Source organism: Aphelocoma coerulescens (assembly GCF_041296385.1).
Source record: "Aphelocoma coerulescens isolate FSJ_1873_10779 chromosome W unlocalized genomic scaffold, UR_Acoe_1.0 ChrW_unloc_scaf_1, whole genome shotgun sequence".
NCBI classification, from domain to species: domain Eukaryota; kingdom Metazoa; phylum Chordata; class Aves; order Passeriformes; family Corvidae; genus Aphelocoma; species Aphelocoma coerulescens.
The window spans coordinates 6,186,082-6,212,306 of NW_027184080.1; the positions used below are offsets into that span (position 1 = coordinate 6,186,082).

The 26,225-nt window shown below is 41.8% G+C and overlaps 1 protein-coding gene across 1 annotated transcript in view; it reads left to right on the plus strand.

Annotated features, from left to right (window-relative positions):
- LOC138102678 (E3 ubiquitin-protein ligase RNF38-like) overlaps positions 1 to 26,225 on the plus strand; it is a 406,849-nt gene that overhangs the window by 363,690 nt on the left and 16,934 nt on the right. The window contains 5 exon segments of the mRNA XM_069000397.1: positions 2,451 to 2,612; positions 3,699 to 3,805; positions 13,955 to 14,039; positions 16,357 to 16,478; positions 17,592 to 17,691. Of these exon segments, the coding sequence (XP_068856498.1) occupies positions 2,451 to 2,612; positions 3,699 to 3,805; positions 13,955 to 14,039; positions 16,357 to 16,478; positions 17,592 to 17,691 (576 nt within the window).

Sequence of the window (26,225 nt, forward strand, 5' to 3'; positions counted from 1 at the left end):
GGGGAAGGAACTCCCATGTGAGCGGAGAACCAACCTGGGCGGCTGTCTCATTGTGATAATGTCTCCATAGCATGAGCAAGAGAGACTCCTCTTCCTAAATGGACTGAACAAGGTTATTATGGAAGTGGTAAACAGACTGAGCATCTCAAGAGTTGTCTTTTTACATTGTCAGTGGGAGAAGGGAGGAAGGTGGGGGGGGGGGGAGGAGAAGTGTTCTGAAGGTGTGGTATAATTTTATTTTTTCTTTTTCCCTCTCTTAGGTCTGTTAATAAACTTCTTTATATTCTTTCAAGATTTGTGCCTGCTTTGCTTTTCTCCTAATTCTTATCTCACAGAAGGTAAATAGTAATGAGTATTTTGGACCAAACCACTCCACCAAATTGGTGTTTCCGCCCAGTTTCAAACCGAACCTGCTACACCCAGCCTAGATTGTTGCCAGGGGTTCTTCTTTCTCAGGTGCAGGACTTGGTATGTGTCCTTGTTGAATATCATTAGGTTCCTATTGGCCCACTTCTCCAGCCTGTTCACATCCTGCTGTATGGCAGCTTTACCTTCCAGTGTATGAACTGTTCCCTGCAATTTGAGATCAGCTGTGGACTTCATGAGCAAGTACTCTGTCTCTTCCAGGTGACTGATAATGTTGTTGAAGAGGATAGGTCCCTGTGGTATACTACTTGTTGTTGAAAGCTTAACAGGACGAGGAGCCCGGGCCCCCGGCGGGGGGAGAGAGAAACAGTCCAAACCAATATGGTTGATAGAGCAAACTCCATAAAACTCCATTTATTAGCAGTCCAAAGGCACTTATATAGTATACCAGCTTGTTAACTCCTAAGTGGCTTAAAGCTTATCAAAACACATTTCTATTTCTACATAATTGGACTTACATTGGCAAGTTTCCATAGTCTTGTTATGATCAAAAGAATTCAGTGCTCATCTCCCTCGTTCACTCCCGGATAGCACAGCTGCAAGTTTTCACTCTCTCTCTGTTCCTCAGGCCTGCTTGTTATCTTTCACACAGGGACTTTCCCATGGAAAGTTTTCTCACACACAAGCCTAAAACTTCCAGGCCTATTGCTTGCACAGTTCTTTTATTGATCCCAATAATTCTATTTCCCAACAACTTGTAACCAGCATCTTGGTAGAGGTATAACCCATTAACCACCATGATCTAAGCCTGATCATCCAAACATTTTTTTATCCATCTAGTTGTCTACCCTTCCAGGCTGTAACATCCAAACTTGGTTACAAGAATATTGTGAAAGATAGTGTCAAAAGCCTTGCTAAAGTTGAGGTGAATTACATCCACTGCTCTCCCCTTATCCACACATCCAGTCATCTTATCATACTAGAAAATCTGGTTGATTTTCCCTTGCTATAGCCATGCTGACTGTTCCCTCTTCCATATACCCAGAAATATGTTCCAGGAGGACTCACTCCATGATTTTCCCAGGGACTGAAGTAAGGTCGACTGGTCTGTAGTTTTCCAGATTGTCCTTTTCTCCTTTTTCAATGATAAATGCAATTTTTGCCTTTCTCCAGTTGTCATCGATCTCCCCCTATCTCCACAACCTTTTAAGGATTATAGCAACCTTGCAAGGACATCAGCCAGCTCTCTCAGCACTCTTGGATGTAGTCCATCTGGTCCCATGGACTGGTATGTCTCAAGTTCTCTCAAGTAATAAATCTCTGACTTGATCCTCATCCACTGATAGTGGTTCTTTTCTAGATTCCTCTCTCTGCCCTAGTTGCAAAAGAGGGAGGAGATGTGGGGGATTATGGTCGCTGTCTAGCAGTCATTCTCTGCTGCACCTTTCTTTTCACACCTTTCCTCTGCTCTGGCATAGGTTTTTCATGGGCTGCAATCTGTCACAAAAATTTGCTCTAGTGTAGGTTCTTCCATGGGCTGCAGTCCTATCAGGAAAATCTGCTTTGGCATGAGTTCTCAATGGGCCACAGTTTCTTTTGGAAATATCAGTCTGTTCAAGAGTGGGTCCTCCACGGGCTGCAGGGAATATCTTGCTCTGGTGCCATGGAGCACCTCATCATTCTCCTTCTCTGGCCTTGGTATTCCCTCTGCTGTTTCTCACACTTTTTTTCTTTCTTCCTACTAACTATCCAGCTTTCTTTTCCCCCTTTCTTAAAGTTTTTCACAGAGGCACTATCAGCACTGCTGATTGGCTCAGCTTTGGCCTTCAGTGGGTGGGTCCATTGCTGAGCCAACTTGAACCAGTTATGTCTGGCACAAGAGAGCCCTTACCTCTTCCCACAGAGGCTACTCCTGCAGCCCCCTGCCTCTGCTACCAAAACCTTGTCACATATACCCAGTACAACTCCATAAAATTTTCACAACTTCTCAGAACATATAATTGGAGTTGTGTTTTTTTGGTATTAAAAAATAAATATTAAAAACTGGTTTTCTATTAATACAGCAATCCCTATGTTTCTTTTAGCCACTTCAAAGGATAGACAATGAAGTAGAACTGCTTGGAGAACATCTTCCTATAGGAAGCTTTACCTACCCTCCATCACCTCATCCACCAACATTGACTTCCTCAGCTTCTATCCAATTCTTAACCCACGATCCTTTACACCAAGAGGTTTCATTTGGAGTAGTAAGTATTGGTTTTGTACTACATCCTCATGCATGCTCAGTTCAACGTCTTGATCTTTGGTCTAAGTTATAACCACTTTACTGAAAAAGGCATTTTTGCAATTTAATTTCATTAGTGGTTGCAGCTGTGGAAAGTCAGGGTGGTTGGTTTTTAGGGTTAGACTTACTTCATAGAGTCAGAGGGCTCAAACTTGGAAGAATGAAACCATGACTTATACCAGTGAAAGAACTCTTGTATATATGTTGTTTAAAATTCTCATTCCTACCCAACCAACTGCACAAGCTGGCTCATTGCGCCAGGTTGAAAGCCCTTGGCTTTTGGTTTACAGCATGTTCACCAATTCAAGTCCTGCCTGTCCAAACCAGCTGATATACAAAGCCTTACAAAATGCTTATTAGCTAGCTGTCCTGGTTCCATCCAAGACAGAGTTAATTTTTGCAGTAGCCATGAGGAGGCAGAGCCTGAAGCCGTGTGAGCATGGCTAGGAAGTTATTTTGTACCACCTCACATCAATTGCCAGGGGACTTTCTGGCTTCTGAGAAGGGTGTGGCTTTCCAGTGGAAAAAAGCATGGCAGGGTAGGGAACCCATCTGCCATTGTTCACTGTCGCCCAGAGTCCTCAGTGAGCATTTTTGCACGTGAATCACCCTCTTTTTTGTATAATTTTGTTATAAATACTGTTGCTGTTACTGTTCATTTTCTTATCCCATTGCTGTTTCTAGTAAATTGTTCTTATCTCAATCTGTGATCACTGCCTTTTGTGCCTCCCATTTGGAGGGAGGGAAGCAGTTCATGGTCTCTTTAGTGGGAGTACTAAATTAGGGAATACAATTCCTAAACCCTGACATTAGTTTACAACGGCTTCTGGTTAGCATTGTTACTTTTTACTTCCTGCAGGATAGAATAATTGTATATTACAGATGAGATTTGTTGGTCAAAAAAAAATTTTTGAAAAGGCTGGTATCTTTTAGCTTGGATAGGGCTGGCTTTTTTTGGATAATGCCTTATTTAAAATGTCTTTCAACACTCACTTTTCATTTAATTTCATTAATAAATAAGATAATAATTTTTTCTTCCTTTTTACAGCCTTACCCACCTTTTATGCCTCGAAGACTCACAGGGCACAGTAGATACCTATCACAGCAACCAATTCCACCACAGTCGTACCATCCCAGCCTATTACCATATGTGTTGTAAGTCCAAAGTAGATTGTACTTGTCGACTATTAAATAACTCTGCAAGCTAGTTGCTCTCCCCAATATTTTTTTCCTTTGGGCTCTACCACAGGTTATAGGCATTTCAAACAATCCTAAGGAATAAGAAAGCTTGTAGCAATATTTAAAGTTTCCAGCCTATTTAAACAAGTGAACAGTTTGATGATAATGTAGTTTGGGGATCTTCTATGCCTGTTTTTTTTCTATTGAAATCTCCTTAAAGATATTCAATGTAGAATTACACTTTGTTCTTGGATAACACTTGAGTTATGCCCATGGTTACATCCTAAAGTCTACTTATGTCAAATAAAGATCTAACATTCCTTAAAAAACAAAACAAAACAAAACAAAAAAAAACCCAACCCAACAAAGCACCCAAGCAAATAAATTTAATCTTAATTACTGAAAAATAATGAGGAGAGCCTTCCTGAGTGTGTGTACTAGTTTGAAAACAAACCAGTGGGAGGCACCAAGTCAGAATAACAATTTAATGGGGAAATTAAAGAAAAGGAAAAAAACTAAAAGAAAACACTGGTTCAAACTGACAGAGTCAAGATACAACCTGACACCCTGTTAGGCAGGGTGGTGGTAGCAGTCTGGTAAAATGGTGGCTGCAGTCCTCTGAAGCGGTGATCCTGTAGTAGAAGGGGTCTGCTCTTCCTCAGAAAGTCCAGCGGTGGCTGTGTAGCTCCTGTCCTCTGGAAATCCAGTGGAAAGGGGTTGTCTCTGGTGTTCAGAGTCTCAGATTATATCCACGATGGGATGCTTGGTTCCTTCCTCTGGGTGGAGCATCTCACAATGGGGTAATGAGGCCAAGTGTTGATTAGGCTCATTAACAGAAGATATTCCCGAGGGAGTTATCTCTGAGTCATGCAGCAGGACAATGATGGGCCATTAACAGCAAGATAGTCTGGGGGGAGGAGGCAAGGAAACACTGCCCCACCTGATTTCCACAGCTCATGAGGATGGTAATAGAATGCACTTCAACCCAGGACAGTGTGTGTGTGTTTTGGGGTTTTTTGTTTGAGGGGGTTTCTTCTAATAATCTGTTACAGCTTTTGAACTTCTGCACCTGATTAACCATTTCTGGAAGAGAAGGGATGGTAGAAGTAGCATTAAGGGATTATCAGTAACCTTTTAAAGTAGAACCCATCTGCTGTAGATTAGATGTATGACATGGAATTTATTGTTCTTTGTATGTTCTGGTTTGGAAATTAATACAAAATGCTTGGAAAATGAAGATTTTTTTAAAGGTGTCATTGATGGAGATAATCCAACTTTGTTATTTGTGGTTTTGCCCTAACTATAATTTCTGATTCCGCTGTTTGACTTGCATCAAAATAGCACCAGGATATATGACTCATTGAAGTTTTTAATTTTGCATTGTGCATTTTGACAAAGTCTGTTCTGATGTTATGGTTGCTTGCCTGTTTACTCAGGCAAGATTGCTTGTGTGTCACAATCATTCCTGATTAATTTATAGTGCTGAGGATTTTTTATTTCTATGGATGTGTATTAAACTTTGACCCATATTATTATTCTGGAATTGCAATGCTTTTTTAACTAAAGAAAAAACCAGAAAAATCACATGCTCTTCCCTTTATATCTGCAGAGGTTCTTCTCTGGCCAAATCCATGTTATATGGGAATGCATAGTTAGGTCTGCTGTCAGTGTGGAAGTTGGCCCAGTTTTACATTGTAATTATCTTTATGTGCATTATTGAAAAGGATACTGAGGGGCAACCTCTTCAGCTTCCTGAGGAGGGGATGTGGGGAGGGAGGTGTTGATCACTTCTCCCGGGGATCCAGTGACAGGATGCATGGGAATGGTTCAAAGCTTTGCAGGGGAGGTTCAAACTTGACATTAGCAAGCATTTCTTTACTGATAAGGTGGTCAAACACCGAAACAGGCTTCCCAGACAGGTGGTCGATGCCCCAAGTCTGTCAGTGTTTTGGACATGATATTTGGACAATGCCCTTATGTAGTGGTTTAGTTCAAAATCCAATACTTACTTATTTTCCTTCTGTGAGATAAGAATTAGGAGAAAGCAAAGCAGGCACAAAAAAGAATATAAAGAAGTTTATTAACAGAACTAAAAGAAAAAAAAACCTAAGAGTCAGACTAAACCTTCAGAACACTTCTTCTCCCCCCAACTCTCTTCTCTTCTCCCACTGACAGCGTAAAGAGACAAAATTTGGGATTTTCCAGTCAGTTTACCACCTCTAGACTGGTCTTTTTTTCAGTTCACTTAGGGAGAGGAGTCTCTCTTGCTCATGTTATGGAGACATCTCTGTTGCTGCCTCTTCTGGGCTTCCCCTTCCCCTCCCAAAGACACTTGCTTCTGCCATGTGCTCCGAGCTCCTTTGTTCTAAGCGTGGGCAAAACCAAATGTAACTCAAACTCTTTAGCAGTGTCTGATTGGCCGGTCTCCCCGGGTCCGTCCCCAGTCCTCCCTTTTCCCCTTCTCCAAATAAAAGAGACCATCGAGGGAGGGCCCGCCCTCTCTTGGCTCAGCTACCTTCCAGTGAACATCTCTTGTTGTCTGTTTCTTTTGAAAGCTTCTAACTGCGGGAAATTGAGCGAGCAGAGAGCTATATTTCTCCCTCTTTGCTTCAGCTGATGGTATTTGCTTTGCAGCTGATACAGGTACCGATTTTAGAGCTACTAAAGTGCTAGATCGCCCATGCTACCTCTCTAGGCTGCTCGAGGCTTTCTAAGGCATTAAACCACTAGCCTAGCCGGTAAAAAAGCTGAAAAGATACCTTCCACACATCTCCACAAGAAACAGTTCTCTCATGGCTTCAATGCCACAGTGAGACAGCTGCCTGGGATGGTTCTCTGCTCGCATGTGAAAGTCCCTTCCCCTGACTTACAGCTTTCCCCACAATTGTTTTCAAGGGTTCAATCTTTAGCTAATGGGATACCATTTTAAGGATGAGCTGTTCAGAAGCAAAGGTTCTCTTCATCTATTTCTGGGATCATCTTAATCTCTGGAAACAGAGGTCTTCTTCCCTGGGAGCAAGGGTCTTCATCACTAATTTTGTCTCTCTGTTCAAGCGTCTCACCAGATCACAGCTACTTCAACATTTGCTTGTTTCAGCACTGGTACCTTTGCTCATGGTTGCAGTTTGAACAAACGCTTCACCCCCCATGCTTTTCAATGAAATTATAAAGGATATTCTGATGTATCATAGTTCATTGCTATAGCTTTACAACAGAATTTCAGCTTCTAGGTTTGAAGCATCTTCTCTTTCTCCTCTCTCTGGGCTTCAGCTCTTCCTTCTTCACTGACTTTGGTGTCTCTATGGTGTTTTCTTTACGTACTTTCACCTTTCCTCTTCCTCTGACCCGAGAGAGGATTGATGTCTGCAGGCTTCATCTATTCTGGAGAATCTTACAGTTCTAAAAGGGTTAATCCCACCCCAGCCTTGCAGCTGGAATTCGCCTCTTGCTGTTGGTCACCTAATCTCTGCCAGGTGGCGGCCGGAGTTTCAGTGTAGCATTTCATTTCAGCGGCCGAACTGGGAGGGGGCCTGGCTGAGCCACACGGCGGGCCCGCCCGCATGGAGCAGGGCCGGGCGGCTCCAGGGTGGCTGTCTCCTGGCTGGCCCGGCCCGCACTGAGGGGAGCTGCGCCGGGTGTCCAGCGAAGCAGAAACGGCTGATATCTTAGCCAAGCCACACTGCGGCCGACCAAGCCGGGCCACGCCAAGCACGGCCTGGCCTGGCCAGGCCCCGCTGGGCGGCACTGCAGGCCCCACCAGTTATCTGTCCAAAAGCCGGAAGCAAGAGAGATTTCCTGGCATTTGTTCGTTCTCAAATGTGGATCACAGAGGCGTGTCAAGCTTCTTAAGTGGCTTAACAGATTTGTCAATATTCAAACTAGCCAGTTGATTGGTTCTGTCGGGTCTAGAGGAAGCTGTCTTCCTTGCAAAAGAATCACTTCCGTGGCTGATGGAGTTCTCTAACTAAAACCCAAGCTGTGCTAAACCACGACACCTTAATAATATGCTTTAACTTTTGGTCAGCCCTGAAGTGGTCAGGCAGTTGGACTAGATGATCTCTGTGTGTCACTTGCAACTGAAATACTGTATTCTATTCTATCCTATTCTGAGTGCTTGAATGCTTTTGTATTGGGGAACTAAATGAATTTGGGTTAATAATCTTCATTGATATATAAGTCAAATTTAAATCTGGAAACTCTGTTCAATATTAATATTAACTCTGTGATGCAGGCTATTGTCCGTTTCTCGCGCTTCACGTGTCGGAGGAAAATAACTTTAAGGGATGGGACTATGCAACTACACGAATTTATTGTTTAAAATAACAAACGCATCAGTCGAGGCGTGAGATTTTACAACACATACGAGTAATGGCAACTAGTCACAAGATTTAGGGTTACATCGTAATTTATAACTTTCTAATCCAATAGATACTTAAAACGACACTTTGTTTTAGATTAATGACCTATCACCTGTGGCACTTCTCACTGCAATGCAGCTATGTCTTGACCAATAACTTCTCATGTCACGTACACACAGATGTCTCTCTTATACCATCTAAATTCTTAACTTAAACTATATAAAATCACACTATTATATTTTAAAACCCTTCACCAAAACACCCAGTGTACAATTTTACTTATAATGATAGGAACACAAGTTTGTAATCCTTTTGCTTAAAGTCCACAAATCTTTGTCAATTAAGCCAGACCTAGTCTCTTCCAGGGTTGTAAATCAAAGCCTCCTTTAATTGCAGGAGTTTCTACTCCTCTGTCTCCCACATCTCCCCCTCCTTTCTGCACCAAAAAAACTCCTTTGATGGATTTATCAATCATTCGCTGTACACATTGAAACAGACACGGCACCATTATGAGAACTATTACTATGACTGCCAAAATATATAGGCCTGTTGTAAGACACTTTTTACCCACGATGCTAAACCCCATCCACTAAACAAATTATCCAGCCACGTTCCATCATCGATTCTTATTTTCGACACACCCTCTTTAAGTTGTTGTATGCTCTTGTAAATAGACTCTGAGTGGTCAGACAAATTCATACAGCACATCCCCTCAAAGTCTTTGCATCCATGTACATGGGCTAGTAAAAGAAAATCAATGGCTGCTCTATTTTGCAAAGTGGCATGCCTCACATTTTTGACATCTGCTAAAAGGCCATTTAATGCAAGGGATGTAGCGTTAGATTGTTTGCTCAGCCAACATCCCAACCGATCCAACTGCTTTAACGCAACTACTGAGGCAACTGGTGGCATAAGAAGAGATGTTACAAGCCTTTTTCCATAGCCCCATGGGGTAAAATCATCTTTGCACTCTGGTCCATATTGATGCGGAGTAGATCTTTTTTGTCTGTGTCGCACATTGGCAATTGTCTTCATATTAGGAGTAAATAATGTAAGCTCTCCCAAAGTACACGGACCACCCTTAATGTTTGAAGGGATAGCTGGCCATGCTCTGTCTCCACATACAAATAACATTCCTCTTGGTAATTGCAGAGGAATAGAGCTAGGTGCAGATGAAACTACAAAAGTATTATTACACCAAAAGGAGTGGTTCTTATACACAGGGTGATATGGAGAGGCATCTCTCATCATTGATTGATTAATGTTTGTAGAATGGAACTCAACACAGAATTTCACTTTTACAGAACCAAGGATTTCCAATTCTTCAGGTTCATCAGAGGTTTTAGGAAGATAGGGAGTCCACCATTCCCATGTATTTACTGGAGTATAGTGTTCCCAAACTTCTGATCTTGCAAAGGTACCTCGTAAGGCCCTGTCAATTTTCTCTGGGATTGGCCAATTCTCTATTGGAACATTGACTAGACAAGTTGAAAATGGATTTTCTGGAGTTGTGGTAGACAGACATAGAGTATCCAACCCTGAAGCATTAGCTAAAGTCACCCAAACATTGGTCTTAGGTTGATCGACCGGCAAAGCTACTCCATCGAAAGTAAACAAAACAAACAGAGCAAAAAACAAACTTAACATTTGATTAGATTTCATGTTTCTTGAAAGTTCTCTTGGCAAAAGACTCCTTCTCAAATCTCAATCTCTAAACTAATTTGTAAGAATATTTTTGTATTTCCCAATTTTACTTTCACTTCATCTAATGATGAGGATTATTTGCCAAAAGATCTTTACAACACATTTGCTTACACACTCTTACATCGATTTAAAACCTAAGATTTACAGCTTTAACAATAAAACAAAAGATTGCAGGTATGGGCTGTAGTCTCTGCGAAGTTCACGTCTGCGTACTCTCTTCTCTACTCATAGAGCTGTCAGCTTCTTTCTGCGCGTGATATGGTTTCACATTCTTCGCAGGAAGCCACCTAGGTCCCATACCTGTAGAAACACAAGCAAACCCTTTGCCCCAGGTTATTAATGGGAATGGACCTTCTATTTGTCCTGTTTCTGGATTTCTAATCAGAACCAAAGGATTTTCTCTTAACTTTGCATGTGTGCTATTAGAGAAATGCCTAAATATTGGAGGATCAGGCTCTGTAGAAGAACTATTCAAAAAGTTATAAACATACAAAGCTTTACTTAATCGCATCTGTGGTGTTGCTTGTGCTAGATCTCCCTTTTGCTGATCTAAAATACGTTTCAAGGAATGATGTGTCCTTTCTACAATTGCCTGACTCGTGGGCGAATAAGGAATGCCAAAAGTATGGCGAACACCCCAATTCATCAAAAATGTGGCTACTTTCTGGGCTGTATAAGCAGGACCATTATCTGTTTTTATTTCTTGAGGCACCCCCAAGGAAGCGAAAGCTTGCAAAAAATGCTGACACACATGATTTGCTGTCTCTCCTGTGTGTACAGAAGCAAAAACTGCATTGGAAAATGTATCCACTGATAGATGGATATTTTTATATTTTCCAAAAGACGGATATTTAGTGATATCCGTTTGCCACAATTGCAAACTCTGTAGCCCTCGAGGATTTACTGCTCCCATGGAGACAGGAGGCTGCACCAGTTGGCAATCTGGGCAGGTATTTACGATTGCTCTAGCCTGATCTCTGGAAAGATGAAACATTCTCATAAGAGCTTGTGCATTCTGATGAAAAAAGGCATGACTCAACTTTGCTTGTTCAAAAGTATTTGGCAAGGTGTTCACTATGGCAACTGTTAACTTATCAGCCCTGGAGTTGCCCTCCGCCAGGAATCCTGGGAGTGAAGAATGAGCTCTAATATGGGAGACAAAATATTGATTAGTTCTATTTTGCACAAGGGTATAAAGACATTTAAGATGACGATACAGAGCATCATTGTTAACATCCTTCAAAACTGATCCTTCTATTCTCTTAACTATATTAGCAACATAAGCAGAATCTGTAATCAAATTAAAAGGCTCTGGGAAAAGCTGAAATGCTCTAACTACTGCTGCAAGTTCTACTACCTGGGTTGAACCCTCTACTATTTGAATATTCTGTTTCCATATTTTGGTTTCTGGGTCTTGCCACATTGCCACCGAGCCATGTGTCTTCCCTGACCCATCACTAAAAATTGTCACAGCATCCAAAGGCACTTCACTTAACAGTGGTCTTTCTCTAAAGCTTAATTTTGCCTGAAATAGTTTATGACTAGGGAAATGAATAGAACAAGTACCTGGATAATTCAATAATGCAATCTGAAGTTCTTCTGAGTTTAGTAATGCCCAATCAAAATATTGCTTCTTCAGAGGCAAATAAATTATCGCAAACTCCTTGCCTGCCATAGTTAACAACCTTGACCTGCCTCTGATTACAATCTGAGCTAACATTTCCATCGTTGTGAAGATTGTTTTTGGAGATCTGTAAGGCAAAAAACCCCATTCTATTATCAATAAGGGATCTTTGGCAGAAGCATCCCATTGAAATATAAGACCATACAATTGCATTTTTTCCCCCAGTACTGCAAGGAAGAATGGTTGTGAATCTACACAACGATGTGCTTGTCTTTTCTGTAAAGCCTCTGTTACTCTGTCAAGTGCCTTTAGAGCTTCAGGTGTGAGGGTTCTTGGGGAAGTAATGTCACAATCTCCCTTTAATAAATCAAAAACTGGAGCAAGTTCATCATTAGTAATCCCTAAAGTAACTCTAATCCAATTTATCTCTCCCAAAAGCTGCTGCAAATCTTGTAAAGTATGAACTTTAATTCGAAGCTGTATTTTCTGTGGCCTTATTGACTGTTCTGTCATTTTCCATCCCAAATATTTCCACGGTGGAGTTTCTTGTATTTTTGACATAGAAATCTCAAGTCCAGCCCTTTTAATCTCTGTTACAACACTGTCACGAGCTTCCTCCATCTCGGGTTTGCTCCTCTTCTCTCATATCTCACCGGCAATGCTAACAATGATTTACGAGCTGGGACAAGATCATCCTCTTTAGATACCTCCCGATGTATAACATCCCAATTTGTTAAAACAGGCTTTTCCCTTAGATTTATTTCTCTCTGCTTATCGGCAGAGGAGAGCCTATTCATATCTTGAAGGCTTACATTAGATTCATTCACTGATGGTAAACACTCATCCTGAGTTTGCACCTCTGCTGTGCTACCGGCAACCCTCCGAGCTGTCATGGGGGCATCCATCTTTGTTTTCATCACTTCCGAAGATGTCATTTCCGGAGATGTAATTTCCGAGGCCTCCCGCCCTCCGGCACCATACATCACTTCCGAGGGCTCCCCCCTCTCTTCTTCACCACCCCCCCTTTCGGGTGCAATATTACAAGCGGCCGGAGGGGGCGACTGAGAGGGAGCCCGTGGTGCAGTTAAAATTTCGGAGCCGCCATTAATCACTGAGCTGTTCAACAATTCTATCACCACGCGGCAAGCAGGGATTAACATAGCTGCCGCCTTATCGCGTTTTGAAGCAAGATCGTAAAGTCTAGTCGCAATATCATCCCAAACTGATTTAGTAAGAAGAAGTTCAAAGTCAACATCAGGGCAATTTCGGAAAACCCAAAGCAATAAATCTTTCACTTCTTTGCTGGGAAGAGGCTCAGAATGCAACTTCAGCAAGGCATCTAACTTATTATAAACATCCCTCTGTTCTTTTGAAATATTCTCACCCATCTCTCTACCTTCCCGGCCCCTGCCTTCACTCAATCGTTGAAGACAGATTTCCTACCCGCGTGCTAGGGAGAAATCGACCCGCGACCCTTCGTCAAGCTTCCTTTCAGCTTAAGCTCTCGCCGGATCACCCTTCGTTTCAGGGTTCGGCTAACTCACGCTGACCGAGGGAATCCTCTTCATCCTACTCCAACCTCTGCGCTGTAAATCCGCCACACATCGGGCACCACTTGTCCGTTTCTCGCGCTTCACGTGTCGGAGGAAAATAACTTTAAGGGATGGGACTATGCAACTACACGAATTTATTGTTTAAAATAACAAACGCATCAGTCGAGGCGTGAGATTTTACAACACATACGAGTAATGGCAACTAGTCACAAGATTTAGGGTTACATCGTAATTTATAACTTTCTAATCCAATAGATACTTAAAACGACACTTTGTTTTAGATTAATGACCTATCACCTGTGGCACTTCTCACTGCAATGCAGCTATGTCTTGACCAATAACTTCTCATGTCACGTACACACAGATGTCTCTCTTATACCATCTAAATTCTTAACTTAAACTATATAAAATCACACTATTATATTTTAAAACCCTTCACCAAAACACCCAGTGTACAATTTTACTTATAATGATAGGAACACAAGTTTGTAATCCTTTTGCTTAAAGTCCACAAATCTTTGTCAATTAAGCCAGACCTAGTCTCTTCCAGGGTTGTAAATCAAAGCCTCCTTGAATCGCAGGAGTTTCTACTCCTCTGTCTCCCACAGGCTATGAAGAGATTAGTTTCTGTAATAACACTGAACCTTACCATAAGTATGATTTTTCACAGTAATATATATGCAATTTAAAAATGCAGTTCAGCGAGTACCAAAAAGTGATGCAATTTGTCTTAATTATTTATTTCTTAATTTCAAATTTAAACTTTTACTGATTCTTAGAATTTGTTGACTTAAGAATGCTTAATAACAACTCTACCTCTGACATATGTTTGCGGGCTTTCCTTCAGGAAGATTTTGAGTTTTACTGTTGTTTGTTCTTCTGGCAGATCATTGCTTCCAGTGCCACCTGCAGTTGGACCAGCTTTCAGTTTTGAGTTGGATGTGGAAGATGGAGAAGTAGAAAACTATGAGGTTGGTGTGTGAAGTACAAATTCATGAGGAGCAGGTGTTTGATTTACCAAAATATGAATATCGATCTAATATCGATATCCAACTCAGATGGACAAAAACTCTCTAACAGTTTAAAGTTAGAAAGTGTATGTTTTATTTAGCACCAGGCACTGCTTGGGATAGCTCCCTAAGATGCAGGGCCCCGATACAAGCAAACACAAAGCTTTTTATTTCCAAAAATTATGAATATCCAAAATACAAATGCATATTCATAACATTAACACCTCCCATTCTCCTCTTCGTATGGAAATGAGCTTAAATGTCATTAAGCACATGTAGTGTGTGCTCTGAATTGAGTCGGTGGTCTCGAATTGGGACAGTAATCCAAAATAGATGAAGTAACTCATCTTCCTCATTTTGACCTTTTTCGCCTTTCTTAACTTTAACAATCCTAATTACTTTAGTGACCTCTAAGTTTCCTCTTGCGTGACTTTTGAATAGGTTCCCACAAAGGGAGGAAATTGGTAATTGTCCTTGTTCCCTAGACCAACTTATCAATGTTTCTGTTCCTCGTTCTAAGCACAGCTAAGCAAACATACAAATGACAGATCATTAGTTATTCACTAATCAATTACTAACATCTTGAAAACTGTTTCAGGTCCAGCTTTCTTAACTATTTTAATTAACTCTAGCTGGGCCCGAATTCCTTCCTATTCTAACTAATTTCAACACACCTAGCCTATAACTAAAATCTTTATGTTTCTTTTAAATCTATGTTTCACGTTAATACATGAACTTTAATGGTTTTTGCTTTTCAAAGACAAAAACCTGATTAAATAAATGTAATGTTTATGAAGACAGAATGTAGAAACATTATTTTTCCATACTCGTTTATAACACTGGATGTTAGAAACACCCTTATTTTGTATCTATTGCCTTTCCTCAAGTCTATCCTTTCAGATTAGCAATGGTTAAATTCTTCAACTTTCCACTCTAGATGTGATTCTTCTTTTATAATTTTTCTTATTTTTTAAATATTGAGCATAAATATACGAAGCTTTTGAATATGCTATAACTTAGTGCTTTTTATGTGCCTTGCTATCTTTACAGATTAGTGTTAACATTGTAGGATGAATTCAGGTAAACATGCTGTTGGCAAGAATGTCTTAATATATATATATTTTCTCTTGACAATAAGGAGAGTACAGCAAGTCACATATTTTGAAATAAAATGTCCATCTTAGATAATTGAGGGATGATCCCAGCTCTTGTCCTTGCTGCTTCTCAGGCTGTTGGATTCCCATCAGATTCTGTTGAGCAACCCTCAGCTGCTGCCTATCCCTCCTCATGTATCTATTTTGCCTTGATTCTGCTCAGACATATGTATTTATGCTGTTACATAGCATTTGCAGTGTAATGACAGGCTCTCCTATAATGCTTATTGTGCTAGTTAAAAGAAGCATCATATTGTAGATGGCATTTGGGGCTTCAGGTTTTGGGCTATTTGAGAATCTGTGCTCTTTGCATCTTTCATCAAATCTCTTAACTTCTGTGCTTCAGTTCTCTATCAAGTTTATACTGATGCTTTTCTGGAGCTCCTCATGTGGGAGTACAAATTATTTACATGAGGATCACTTAGGCACAGTGTTCTACCTGTATGAGTACAAAATTTAATCAGAAAGTGTCTCTTCAGTTTGATGTCATGCCTTTGTTTCCAAAGGCTCAGTATAAAATCTCCATGTCTCAATTCAGTTATCTCAAGAAGTGTAATGTGAGTAAAAAGTTGTCCCTTTAAACTCTCAGACACATAGAGCTAGGCTCATTGCATATTCCTAGAAAGCAAGTTTGTCAACATTTTCTTCTGGTTACTCACACAACTGTGTGGGGGATGGGGAAAGAGAATTAACTTTCAAAGTAAAACATGTATCAAGCTGTGAATACAGTTATAGGAGTGATTAACAGTTAGGTCATGGATATTTGGAAATCCCGAAGATACCATCTTATTCAGTTCAGAATGATTCATCAATGATCGAACTTTGAAAGACATCTTTCCATAGTGCTTGCAGTTGTAGAGAGAAAAGCAAGACTAAACATGCCTTGATTAGCTCAGTTGGTTCGAGCATGGTGCTAATAATGCCAAGGTCATGTGCTCAATCCCCATATGGGCCATTCACTTAAGAGTTGGACTTGATGATTCTTGTGGGTCCCTTCTGACTCAGAAGATTCTGTGATGAGGTGGGTTTTGCCACCTGTGACATGGCAGAAGAAATCACTTCTGGTAGAGCTGGAGCTTGTTGGGGCAATGAATGTTAAAAAGTCCAAATTCCTTATTTCGTAGGCACTGTTGAATTTGGCAGAACGTCTAGGAGAAGCCAAACCTCGAGGACTGACAAAGACAGACATTGAACAGCTTCCATCTTACAGGTTCAATCCAAGCAATCATCAATCAGAGCAGACGTTGTAAGTACATTGTCATGGGTTAGCAAGCATAGTCCCGGAAGTGATGTTCTTGCAAAAATCTCAAAATTACATACTTTACATGACTGCTTCCATTCCTTCAGACTGCAGCCTAAACTAAGCAAATACTGTAACACACATGCTCTAAAAGCACTCAAATAAAAAAAATTTTATTAAACCATTTTTCAAATCAGATATAATTTTTCTTGACTTTAAAATTCTGCCTAGTCTCACTTCAGTTATATGTCCAAATTTAGTTATTCAGTATTTTTAAAAAGTTTTCAAAATTTTTGTTTGGCATACTAGATAACTTTAAATTCAGCCTATATTGAAATATTTTCCAATTACTAAAGTTTAAAGTGCTCCTGAAAGAGCTTTTGAAAGTCTTTGAGGTTTACAGTTATATTTTCTTATTTTTAAGACAAATTCTGTTTGAAAAATCTACATAACAGAGAAATGAGATATAGATGGGAGGCAGTAAAAGTTATATACACTGCTGTCAAATGTTTGAAATTGAACTGATGAGGTTTTTTTCTCTGATGTTCCACTTAGAGCAATCTTCAATGTTGTTTTTAACATAGTAGAGAATAAGAAAAATAAAAATACCAGAGAACTTCAGTTGATGACATCCCTGGGGAAGAAATGTGTTTATAAAATATGTACAACAGAATATAGATGTAATTTAAGAAGAAATCTTTCATAGTAAAAATGTGTGTGATCTTTAATCAACTATGGCTTTGAGAAATACTCAAAGCAATTTTCTGGGATTTATTTTTATTTTAATGTAGCTAAAATTAAAGTTAAAACTGAAAGAAATATGCTATAGGGTGTGCACTGCCTGTTTAAATCAGCAGGCATGAGCTCAAGTATTTTGAATTATGGTAATACAATCTATTTACTACTTGGGCCAGTGAACTCCCTTGTCTGCTTTGGGATTTGAAACCAAGGTGAAGAAACAAAAGAAATTCTCATTTTACACTAGAGATCTATACCCACAAAACTTTGATCACTGTAGATACTCTAGTGGTTTTAAAAAAAAACGTTTGCAGACGCACCTTATAAGTTGCCTGTTGTTATTAAATGGTAAAGTTTATAGATATTTGCTCTTTTTTTTAGGTGTGTAGTGTGCATGTGTGACTTTGAGGCAAGGCAGCTACTTAGAGTCTTACCCTGTAACCACGAGTTTCATGCCAAGTGTGTTGATAAATGGCTTAAGGTAATCTGTGTTGAATGCAATTTATGTCCTAGTTTGTATTTTCATTTTTTTCTTTAGTTCTCTACTGCATTTCATTTTGTTTCCCATTTTTAATATTTAGTCTCTAAAATAACAAAACAGTGCACAAGCTGAATTTATATTCTTTCTGCTGTCTCCTTACACTATAGAAATATTCATTTTAGCAATTAACAAAATGTACTAGTTTGAAAACAAACCAGTGGGAGGCACCAAGTCAGAATAACAATTTAATGGGGAAAATTAAAGGAAAGGGAAAAAAGAAAAGACTAAAAGAAAACACTGGTTCAAACTGACAAAGTCAAGATACAACCTGAGTCCCTGTTAGGCAGGGTGGTGGTAGCAGTCTGGTAGAATGGTGATTGCAGTCCTCTGAAGCAGTGATCCAGTAGAGAAAAAAAAAGGTCTTCTCTTCCTCAGAAGGTCCGGTGGTGGCTCTGTAGCTCCTGTCCTCTGGAAATCCAGTGGAGAAGGGATGTCTCTGGTGTTCAGTCTCAGATTATATCCACGATGGGATGCTTGGTTCCTCCCTCTGGGTGGAGCATCTCACAATGGTGTAATGAGTCATGAGGCCAAGTGTTGATTAGGCTCATTAACAGAAGATAGTCCGGAGGGAGTTATCTCTGAATCATGTGGCAGGACAATGATGGGCCATTAACAAAAAGATAGTCTGGGGGAAGGAGGCAAGGAAACACTGCCCCACCTGATTTCAACGGCTCATGAGGATGGTAATAGAATACACTTCAACCCAGGACACAAAACATATTTATTTTTAATAATAATTGGAATAGGGTAATTTTAAAAGGGATATGAGAAGAATAATCTTCACTGGTAGAAAGTACTCCTATAAGAATCCTTCCTATCATGAATTTGAATTCTTGGGGCAAATAAAAACTTATCTATCTTTATAAGTTTTAAGACGTGATTGAGAGAGATTTGAAAAAAAAAGGACTTACCATGAAATTATGTCTTTATGCATGCTATGATATATTCTTTCAAAACAAGTTGTGGGGAAGACCCAGAAGCAGGACAGTGCAATACGTTTCTTGTCTTTTTAAACAATTCTATTCAGATTTACTTTATCTATAGTCTGTGTTGCAGTATCAAATATTTCACAGTCCTATGTGAAGAAGCATGTCAAATATTTCCTAGAGAATTACAGATGCAATCTTATGTTACATCATTTTAAGATATATTTTTTTAAAAAGTTCATATGCTTTGTTGACAAATGTATTCCTATGAAGAATACACATTTTTGACTTTATTCAAGCCCTATAATTACTAGGCTTTTTAAAGTGAAGGAAATGACTGTTTCTTGCATACAGTAGAATACCTGTGCATAAAGTGAAGTATTGGATTTGATATTGGCAGTAGTCTTTTGGGTAACAGAGGATCATGAATAATGATACGGTTAAAAAAAAAAAGTAATCTGAAAACAACTGTGGGTTAGCATAACCAATTGTCCTGGTTTTGGCCCAGATCACCGGGAAGGGCTGTGGTAAAGACCCTAATGTTATTTGATACCACCTGACGTCATTGCCTGGGGCAGGGAAAGGGACTCTCTCTCTTGCCATGGGAAATAGGGTGTTCCTTCTGGTGGGAGAAAGCTTGGTGGATGGACCAGTCTGGTTTTATTTTATGTGTAAATTGTTTTATTGTCTTATACCTTTTGTTATTAATATTGTCACTGTTACTGTTCATTTTCTTATCTCATTGCTGTTTCCAGCAAGTTGTTCTTAACTTGTGAACTTTGCCTTTTGTGCTTTCAGGTGGGGGGGGAGGGGAAGCAAGCAGCAGTGTGGTTTTAGCGAGACTACTAAATTGGAGAACACCAGTCCATACCATGACGGCCACAATTGGCACCCAATGTTAGGCGCAAAGAGTTGAGATAACAACAGATCTGACCAGAGCGGGCTGGAAACAAAATTTGATCTAAGCATATGCTGTATCGGGTATGGAACTACTGGTCACAATGTTGCTTGGTCTGTTCATGTGGACGTGACACCTAACCCTGTGTATATTCCTGTATGTTCCTCCTGGTGCTCTTTTTCAGAGCAAGGAGAGACATCAGGATTGCTTTGTTGCTGTACTGTGGGATATCAACTTATGACATTATAACATCAAGGGCAATGAAGGTCATTTGGGATGTGTAATCAGTGTTGTTCTCCTACTCTTACCTTGGGTGCTAATTCTGGGAATTCATTACTAATCGTACCCAGCCTGTGGGGGGAACAGGGGAGGATGATTTTCCTCAGCCTTTCACCCCATTTTCCTCCTTTAGGCCTGTTACAACAGTTTCTGAGAATTCTGAATTCCCTTTGGATGTTAAGGAAAGCACGTTTTTGTTGTTAAGTCTGCCAGGTCTCCTCAGTGTGGTCCACACCATGTTTAGAATTGCAAAAGAGATGTCTAGAAAGGTCATTCTGAGATCTGCCCCGAGGGTGGATTGTCATGAGTGGCATGGAACGTGGGAGGGCATGAGTTGGTTTTTGAAGGACTATTCTGCTCCAATGATTTGGAAGTTCACCCCTGAGGAATTACAGGACTGTTGTAAATAAAGTATGTAATTCGTGCTATTATGTATAAAACTGAAATGTAATATGACCATGCAGAGACAGAGTTTCAAAATCCCTCCATCAGCCTGGCTGAGAGAAAAATTTCACAACACTAAAAGAAGTTCTCTCACAGATGTAATCAATAAGTGAGGATTCCACCCAGGTGGGGTTGGATCTTATCACCAGGACATTCACACCATGACGACTTGATCACCACACTCTGATATCTACATCTCATCTGATAAGGAATCTGACATTCCGGGAACTAAAAAATAACTGTTCCAGGAACCAGAGATGGCCCATCCATCACCCAGGATGGACAATTCATCAGACCCAGGAAAGGCTTTGTGCAGCCCAACTCCGAGACAAGAAAACTTCATGAATATGCTAAAATTACGAGGAGAAGAATAGAATTAATCCGGACTCTGCCCAAAAACTGTATAAGAAGGAACCAGCCGAAGCAGCACTCCTGAACTTGGGAGGTCTGATGCGATAGAGATCAGATCTATGCGTGTTCACCCAGCTCCGACCCCGGGCTCAGTGCTGCTTTTCTCGATCGTGGCTTTTGAGACCAATATTTCAGTTGCATAATAAATGTTATTTCTTTATAAATTTTGATTGGGCAATTCTGTTTATCTTAGGACCCTGATAAAATGAAGGAATATTTGTAAGAAAAATGCTGTGGCAGTTCCAGAGAGGTGCAAAGTTATGCAATGTTCTGGGGCCTGGCTATTGTTTATCGCATACTGCTTGTCACTAGACAGCACCCTCAGACAGAGGAGGAGGAAAGCAGACCAACAAGCACTGTGGCCACTCAAACTGCAGCTGAATCAAAGCAACAACCCATGCTGGTATCAGTCTCCCCTATACAGAAGAAGAAATCCAAGACCAAATCAGTTTGCTTAGTAAGGGATGAAGAGGAAGCAGGGCTTGCAGAACAGAAGGAAGAGGCAGGGTCAGATATAATCACCTGATCCCTATTCCCGGGTGAGCTGCGAGATGTGCGAAAAGATTTTAGCCGCTAGTTGCATGAGCCCCATGTGACCTGTCTGCTCCAATGCTGGGATATTGTGGCCCATGTTATGAAACTAGATGGTAGTGAAGCCAAGAAACTGGGATCCCTGTCCTGGGATATGGGCATTAACAAGGGGATTGATAAGAGGACAGAAACTATTACCGCAGGCCTGGTTCCTACGGTATAGCACCGTGTCCCGCAGCCATAGGGAGAAGGAGGAGAGAAGATCCAGCAGGCAGGAATTGTGCAGCAAGATTGATGATTTTCATTATTTTACAAACTCTTTTATAGACTTTTTTCTTCATAGTCTAATTGGACAAAGGACCAGCCACCCCTTGGGGGTGATTGGCTAAAATCCTAAAACATCCATTGTCAAAATATTTTTCTACTATACCCTAAACAAGACTTTTCAAGATTGCAGGTGTCTTGGTTGTTTACATTCCCTGCCACCTCTTCTGTGAGAGAGGAAAGTCTCTCACGGACTTAGAAAATAACAAGAAAATCCTTGCTAGCAGCATTTTTGTATCTACAAGAAACTCTCAGCCTCTGGAGGTGACTCCTATCAAGCGTGAGGGAAAGGTATCTTTTCAAGGATGATCTTTTAGTGCACTGAGACAAGTGGGACACCATGGAGCAAGGTATGCAATACCTGAGAAAATTAGCTGTGCTGGAGGTACTCTATAAGGATTCAAATAATGAGCAATCCCCTATAAATTCAGATGAGGTCCAGTGCACACAATCCATGTGTTGGAAGTTCCTATGGCACATGCCATCACCATATGCCAACTCATTTGCATTGATGTCTTGGAAAGAAGGAGAACAAAGAGTAGATAATTTGGTTACCAAACTCCAGCTATATGAAGAAAGTATCTTTCTCCCCCCATGGGCATGTCTCATCTGTGAAAAGACTGTCCAAGGACCTCCAGCAATTTAAAGAGGACTTCCGGGAATTTGAAGAAGTGTCCTATGACCCTCCAGTGCACACCAGACCCTCTGCTATTGCAAGCAACAGCCGCCCCACCTGGCATCATTGTCTGAGGCAAGGGAAAGGGACTGTCTCCCTCACTTCCAGGAAGAAGGATGTTCTTCAGTGAGAGAAAGGAATGGTCCAGTATTGGTTTATTTTACATGTAAATAGTTTCCTTGTCTTATACCTTTTGTTATTAATATTGTCGCTGTTACTGTTAATTTTCTTATCTCATTGCTATTTTCAGTAAGTTGTTCTTATCTCAGCCTGTGATCTTTGCCTTTTGTGCTTCCCATTGGAGGGGGGGGAGGGGGAGCGAGCAGCAGTGTGGTTTTAGCAGGAGTACTAAATTGGAGAATACCACTCCTAAACCACAACACCAATATATTCTAAAGGTAATACTAAATTCTAGGACTGGTGTAAATCTTTCCACAATACTGCTCCTTGTCTTTTCTTAATAGCTTATTTGAATGGAATATGTGTTTGGGGTCAGAATTCGGTAAGAGAACATGTCTGAGAATCATCTAGGTGACTAATGTGTCATTCAAGCTTGAAATATTTTTTAAAGCATGTTAGTATTCATAGATATTTATTTACATAGTTATATAGAGTGATTGTCAACTAGCTCAAATTAACATATATGCAAGTGTCAGTACAGAATATTTTCCAGTCCCCTGCTATTCATGTCTATGGTCTGGGACAATGCTGAAGCATTTTTCCACACTGGATGTATTAAACCATATAACTGCATAAAGCTTAGTCATGTCAAGAGCAAGTGCCAGGTTCTGCACCTGGGATGGGATAATCTTAGCTATATGAACAAATTGAGGGAAGAGACACTGGTTAGCAGCCCCATGGAAAGAGATCTGGTGGTTTGGGTGGACGGCAAGTTGAATATGAGTCAGCAGCGTGCCCTGGCAGCCAAAAGGTCCAACTGTGTCCATGGGTGAATCAAGCACCGCATAACTAGCCTGTCAAGGAAGATGATTCTCCCACTCTACACTGCACTGGTGCAGCCCCACCTTGAGTACTGTGTGCAGTCTTGGATGCCTCAGTATAAGAAGGACATCAAAGTGTCCAGAAGAGGGTGACCAAGATGGTGAAAGGCCTCAAGAGAAAGACTTATGAGGAGTGGCTGAGATCACTTGGTTTGTTCAGCAAAGAGAAGAGAAGAGAAGGCTGAGGGGTAACCTCATCTCAGTCTACAACTTCCCCCTGTGCTCGGCACTGGTGAGGCCACACATTGAGTACTGTGTCCAGTTCTGGGCCCCTCAATTCAGGAAGGACATTGAGGAGCTGAAGCATGTCCAGAGAAGGGCAACAAAGCTGGTGAAGGGTCTGGAGCACAAGTCTTATGAGGAGCTGGGGCTGTTTAGCCTGGAGAAAAGGACGCTCATGGGACATTGCTGAAAGGAGGTTGTAGCCAGGTGGGGGTTGGCCTCTTTTCCCAGGCAGCTAGGGACAGGACAAGAAGACATAGCTTCAAACTGTGCCAGGGAGGTTCAGTGTTGGGGTCCCTCCCCCGCCATGTAGCCCCGGGAGCCCTGAGGGAGGCACGGGGTTTCCCTGGCCCTGCTCAGCCTCGTTCCCCATTGGTTGGTTTGTGTTCCCCTGCGCGGGTAAAGGAGCTCGGGTGCTGACTGTAACAGTCCCTCGGCAGAGCCCCGGCCATGCGGCTGGGGAAATAAACATCTCTGAAACATCTAGCAAGAATCCGTCTGTATATATTTGTTTTCCACGGGACTCCTGGTTTGCTATAGGTGTGTTGCAGTATCCCCACTGCAACAATAATGGTGGTGAATGCGGGCAGAACGATTCCCGATCCCTAAGCGACTGATTCGTGTGAGTAAACCCTGGAAACTTTGGATTCCTCTTCTTGGTTTTGTTTTGCTATTCCATATCTAAACTATGGAGGAACCGTGGGAAGACTCTTGGCTTTCAGAGCCGCATATGGACATTTATCTTAAACTTAAAATGATTCTTGAACAACGATTTGTAAATTTTAGCTTGATTCAAGCTCAGAAAGAACTGAAACACTTCCTGGCATGGTTGTTTAAGAACTTTTTCTATGTTTCTTGGGATTTAATTCTTACCAAGAGCTTTTGGAAGACCGTTTGGACACAGTTAATATTTGAGTCAAAATATATGCCGATGGAAGAATATTTTTGTGAATATTATTTAATAACCGAGACTGTTGAGCAATGTCAGCTGTGTCCTGGTGAAGGGAATCCTGGCTCAGGGACCGTGCCACCCAGGCCACGTGCACCGAGCGCTCTGCGAGCAGCAGCGAGACGGTTCCCGTGCGCGGGCGGAGCCACGCGGGCCACAGTGTCGGTGGCGGAGCGAGGCGCTGCAGGAGCGGCGGGGCCCGGAAGTGCCCGCCCGGCCCCGCGCAGCGAGTGGTGGAGCGAGCCCCGAGAGCGCCCGAACGAGAGGGGCGGGGCGCGGGCGGCGGCTGGCAGCGGTGGAGCGGAGCCGCGCCCAGCCGGAACGCGCGCTGGAGCAGGGCGTGGGGGGGCTCGGGGGCCCAGCCGAGACGTGGGTGCAGCCCCTGGCAGTGGCAACGCAGCTGAGAGCAGAGGAGGCGACGCACGGAGAATGGAGCGGCGCGGCCTGGCCCGGCCCGCGCGGCCCCAAACGCGACCCCGGGAAAAGCGCACAGGCACCAGCAGCCCCTACAATTCCAACACGGGAGGGACCGAAAGAAAGAGCAAAGACACAGCGAGACAGAAAACAGCAGCCACTCGGAAAAAGGAAAAGACCATAGTAGCTAAGATCTTAGGGACAGTGAAATGGTATAATGTTAAACAAAATTATGGTTTTATAACAAGATGTGATAACCAGCAAGACATATTCGTGCATAGAACTGCTATTAAAAAGAATAACCCTGAAAAATGCATCCCAAGCTTGGGAGATGGAGAGGTGGTAGAATTCAAAATCATACAAGGTAGAAAAGGGTTACAAGCATAGCAGGTCACTGGGCCTGATGGTGTTCCTGTAAAAGGCAGTATATATGCAAAAAATCGTAATCATGTTAGACAATATCTCCATTGTAAACCCCCCCTACAAGTCTCCCTTTCCTAATCCCACCTTTCCCATTTACCCTATGTCCTGTTACCCCCAGTGTATTCCCAATCCGTTTTTTCATCCATGGTTTCCCTCACAAAACCCTGCCTTTGCCAATTGTTTCCCCCAAAATCCCTTTCCGATGCCGATGGGGGGATGAAAAGGGGGAGGAAAGAAATTGAACCCTCTCCTGCCTCAGTTTCCCCACAGGCATGTCCAGAGAGTTCTGTCTCCCTTCTGTCAGCCCTAAGGTGTTCCGCAGAATCTGTTTGGGCATTTAAAGACTCAGGAGGGTGGCTTGTTTTGTTTTGAAACTGTTCTCGTTATGTTTATCCAGTTGTCTTCATTCTCCTTTTATTAAAATAAAACGGGTGAAATGTTGGGGTCCCTCCCCCGCCATGTAGCCCCGGGAGCCCTGAGGGAGGCACGGGGTTTCCCTGCCGCTGCTCAGCCTCGTTCCCCATTGGTTGGTTTGTGTTTCCCTGTGCGGGCAAAGGAGCTCGGGTGCTGACTGTAACAGTCCCTCGGCAGAGCCCCGGCCATGCGGCTGGGGAAATAAACATCTCTGAAACATCTAGCAAGAATCCGTCTGTATATATTTGTTTTCCACGGGACTCCTGGTTTGGTATAGGTGTTACAGTATCCCCACTGCAACAATAGTTCAGGTTGGACATTAGGAGGAATTTCTTCACAGAAAGGGTGATTAGACATTGGAATGGACTCCCCAGGGAGGTGGTGGATTCACCATCCCTGGAGATGTTTAGGGAAAGACTGGACATGGCACTTAGTGCCATGGTCTAGTTGACGGTGGTGTTAGGTCATAAGTTGGGTTCAATGATCTCAGAGGTCTTTTCCAACCTAGTTGATTCTGCAATTCTGTGATTCCTCAAGAAGGGCAGTGGAGGGGGATGTGCTG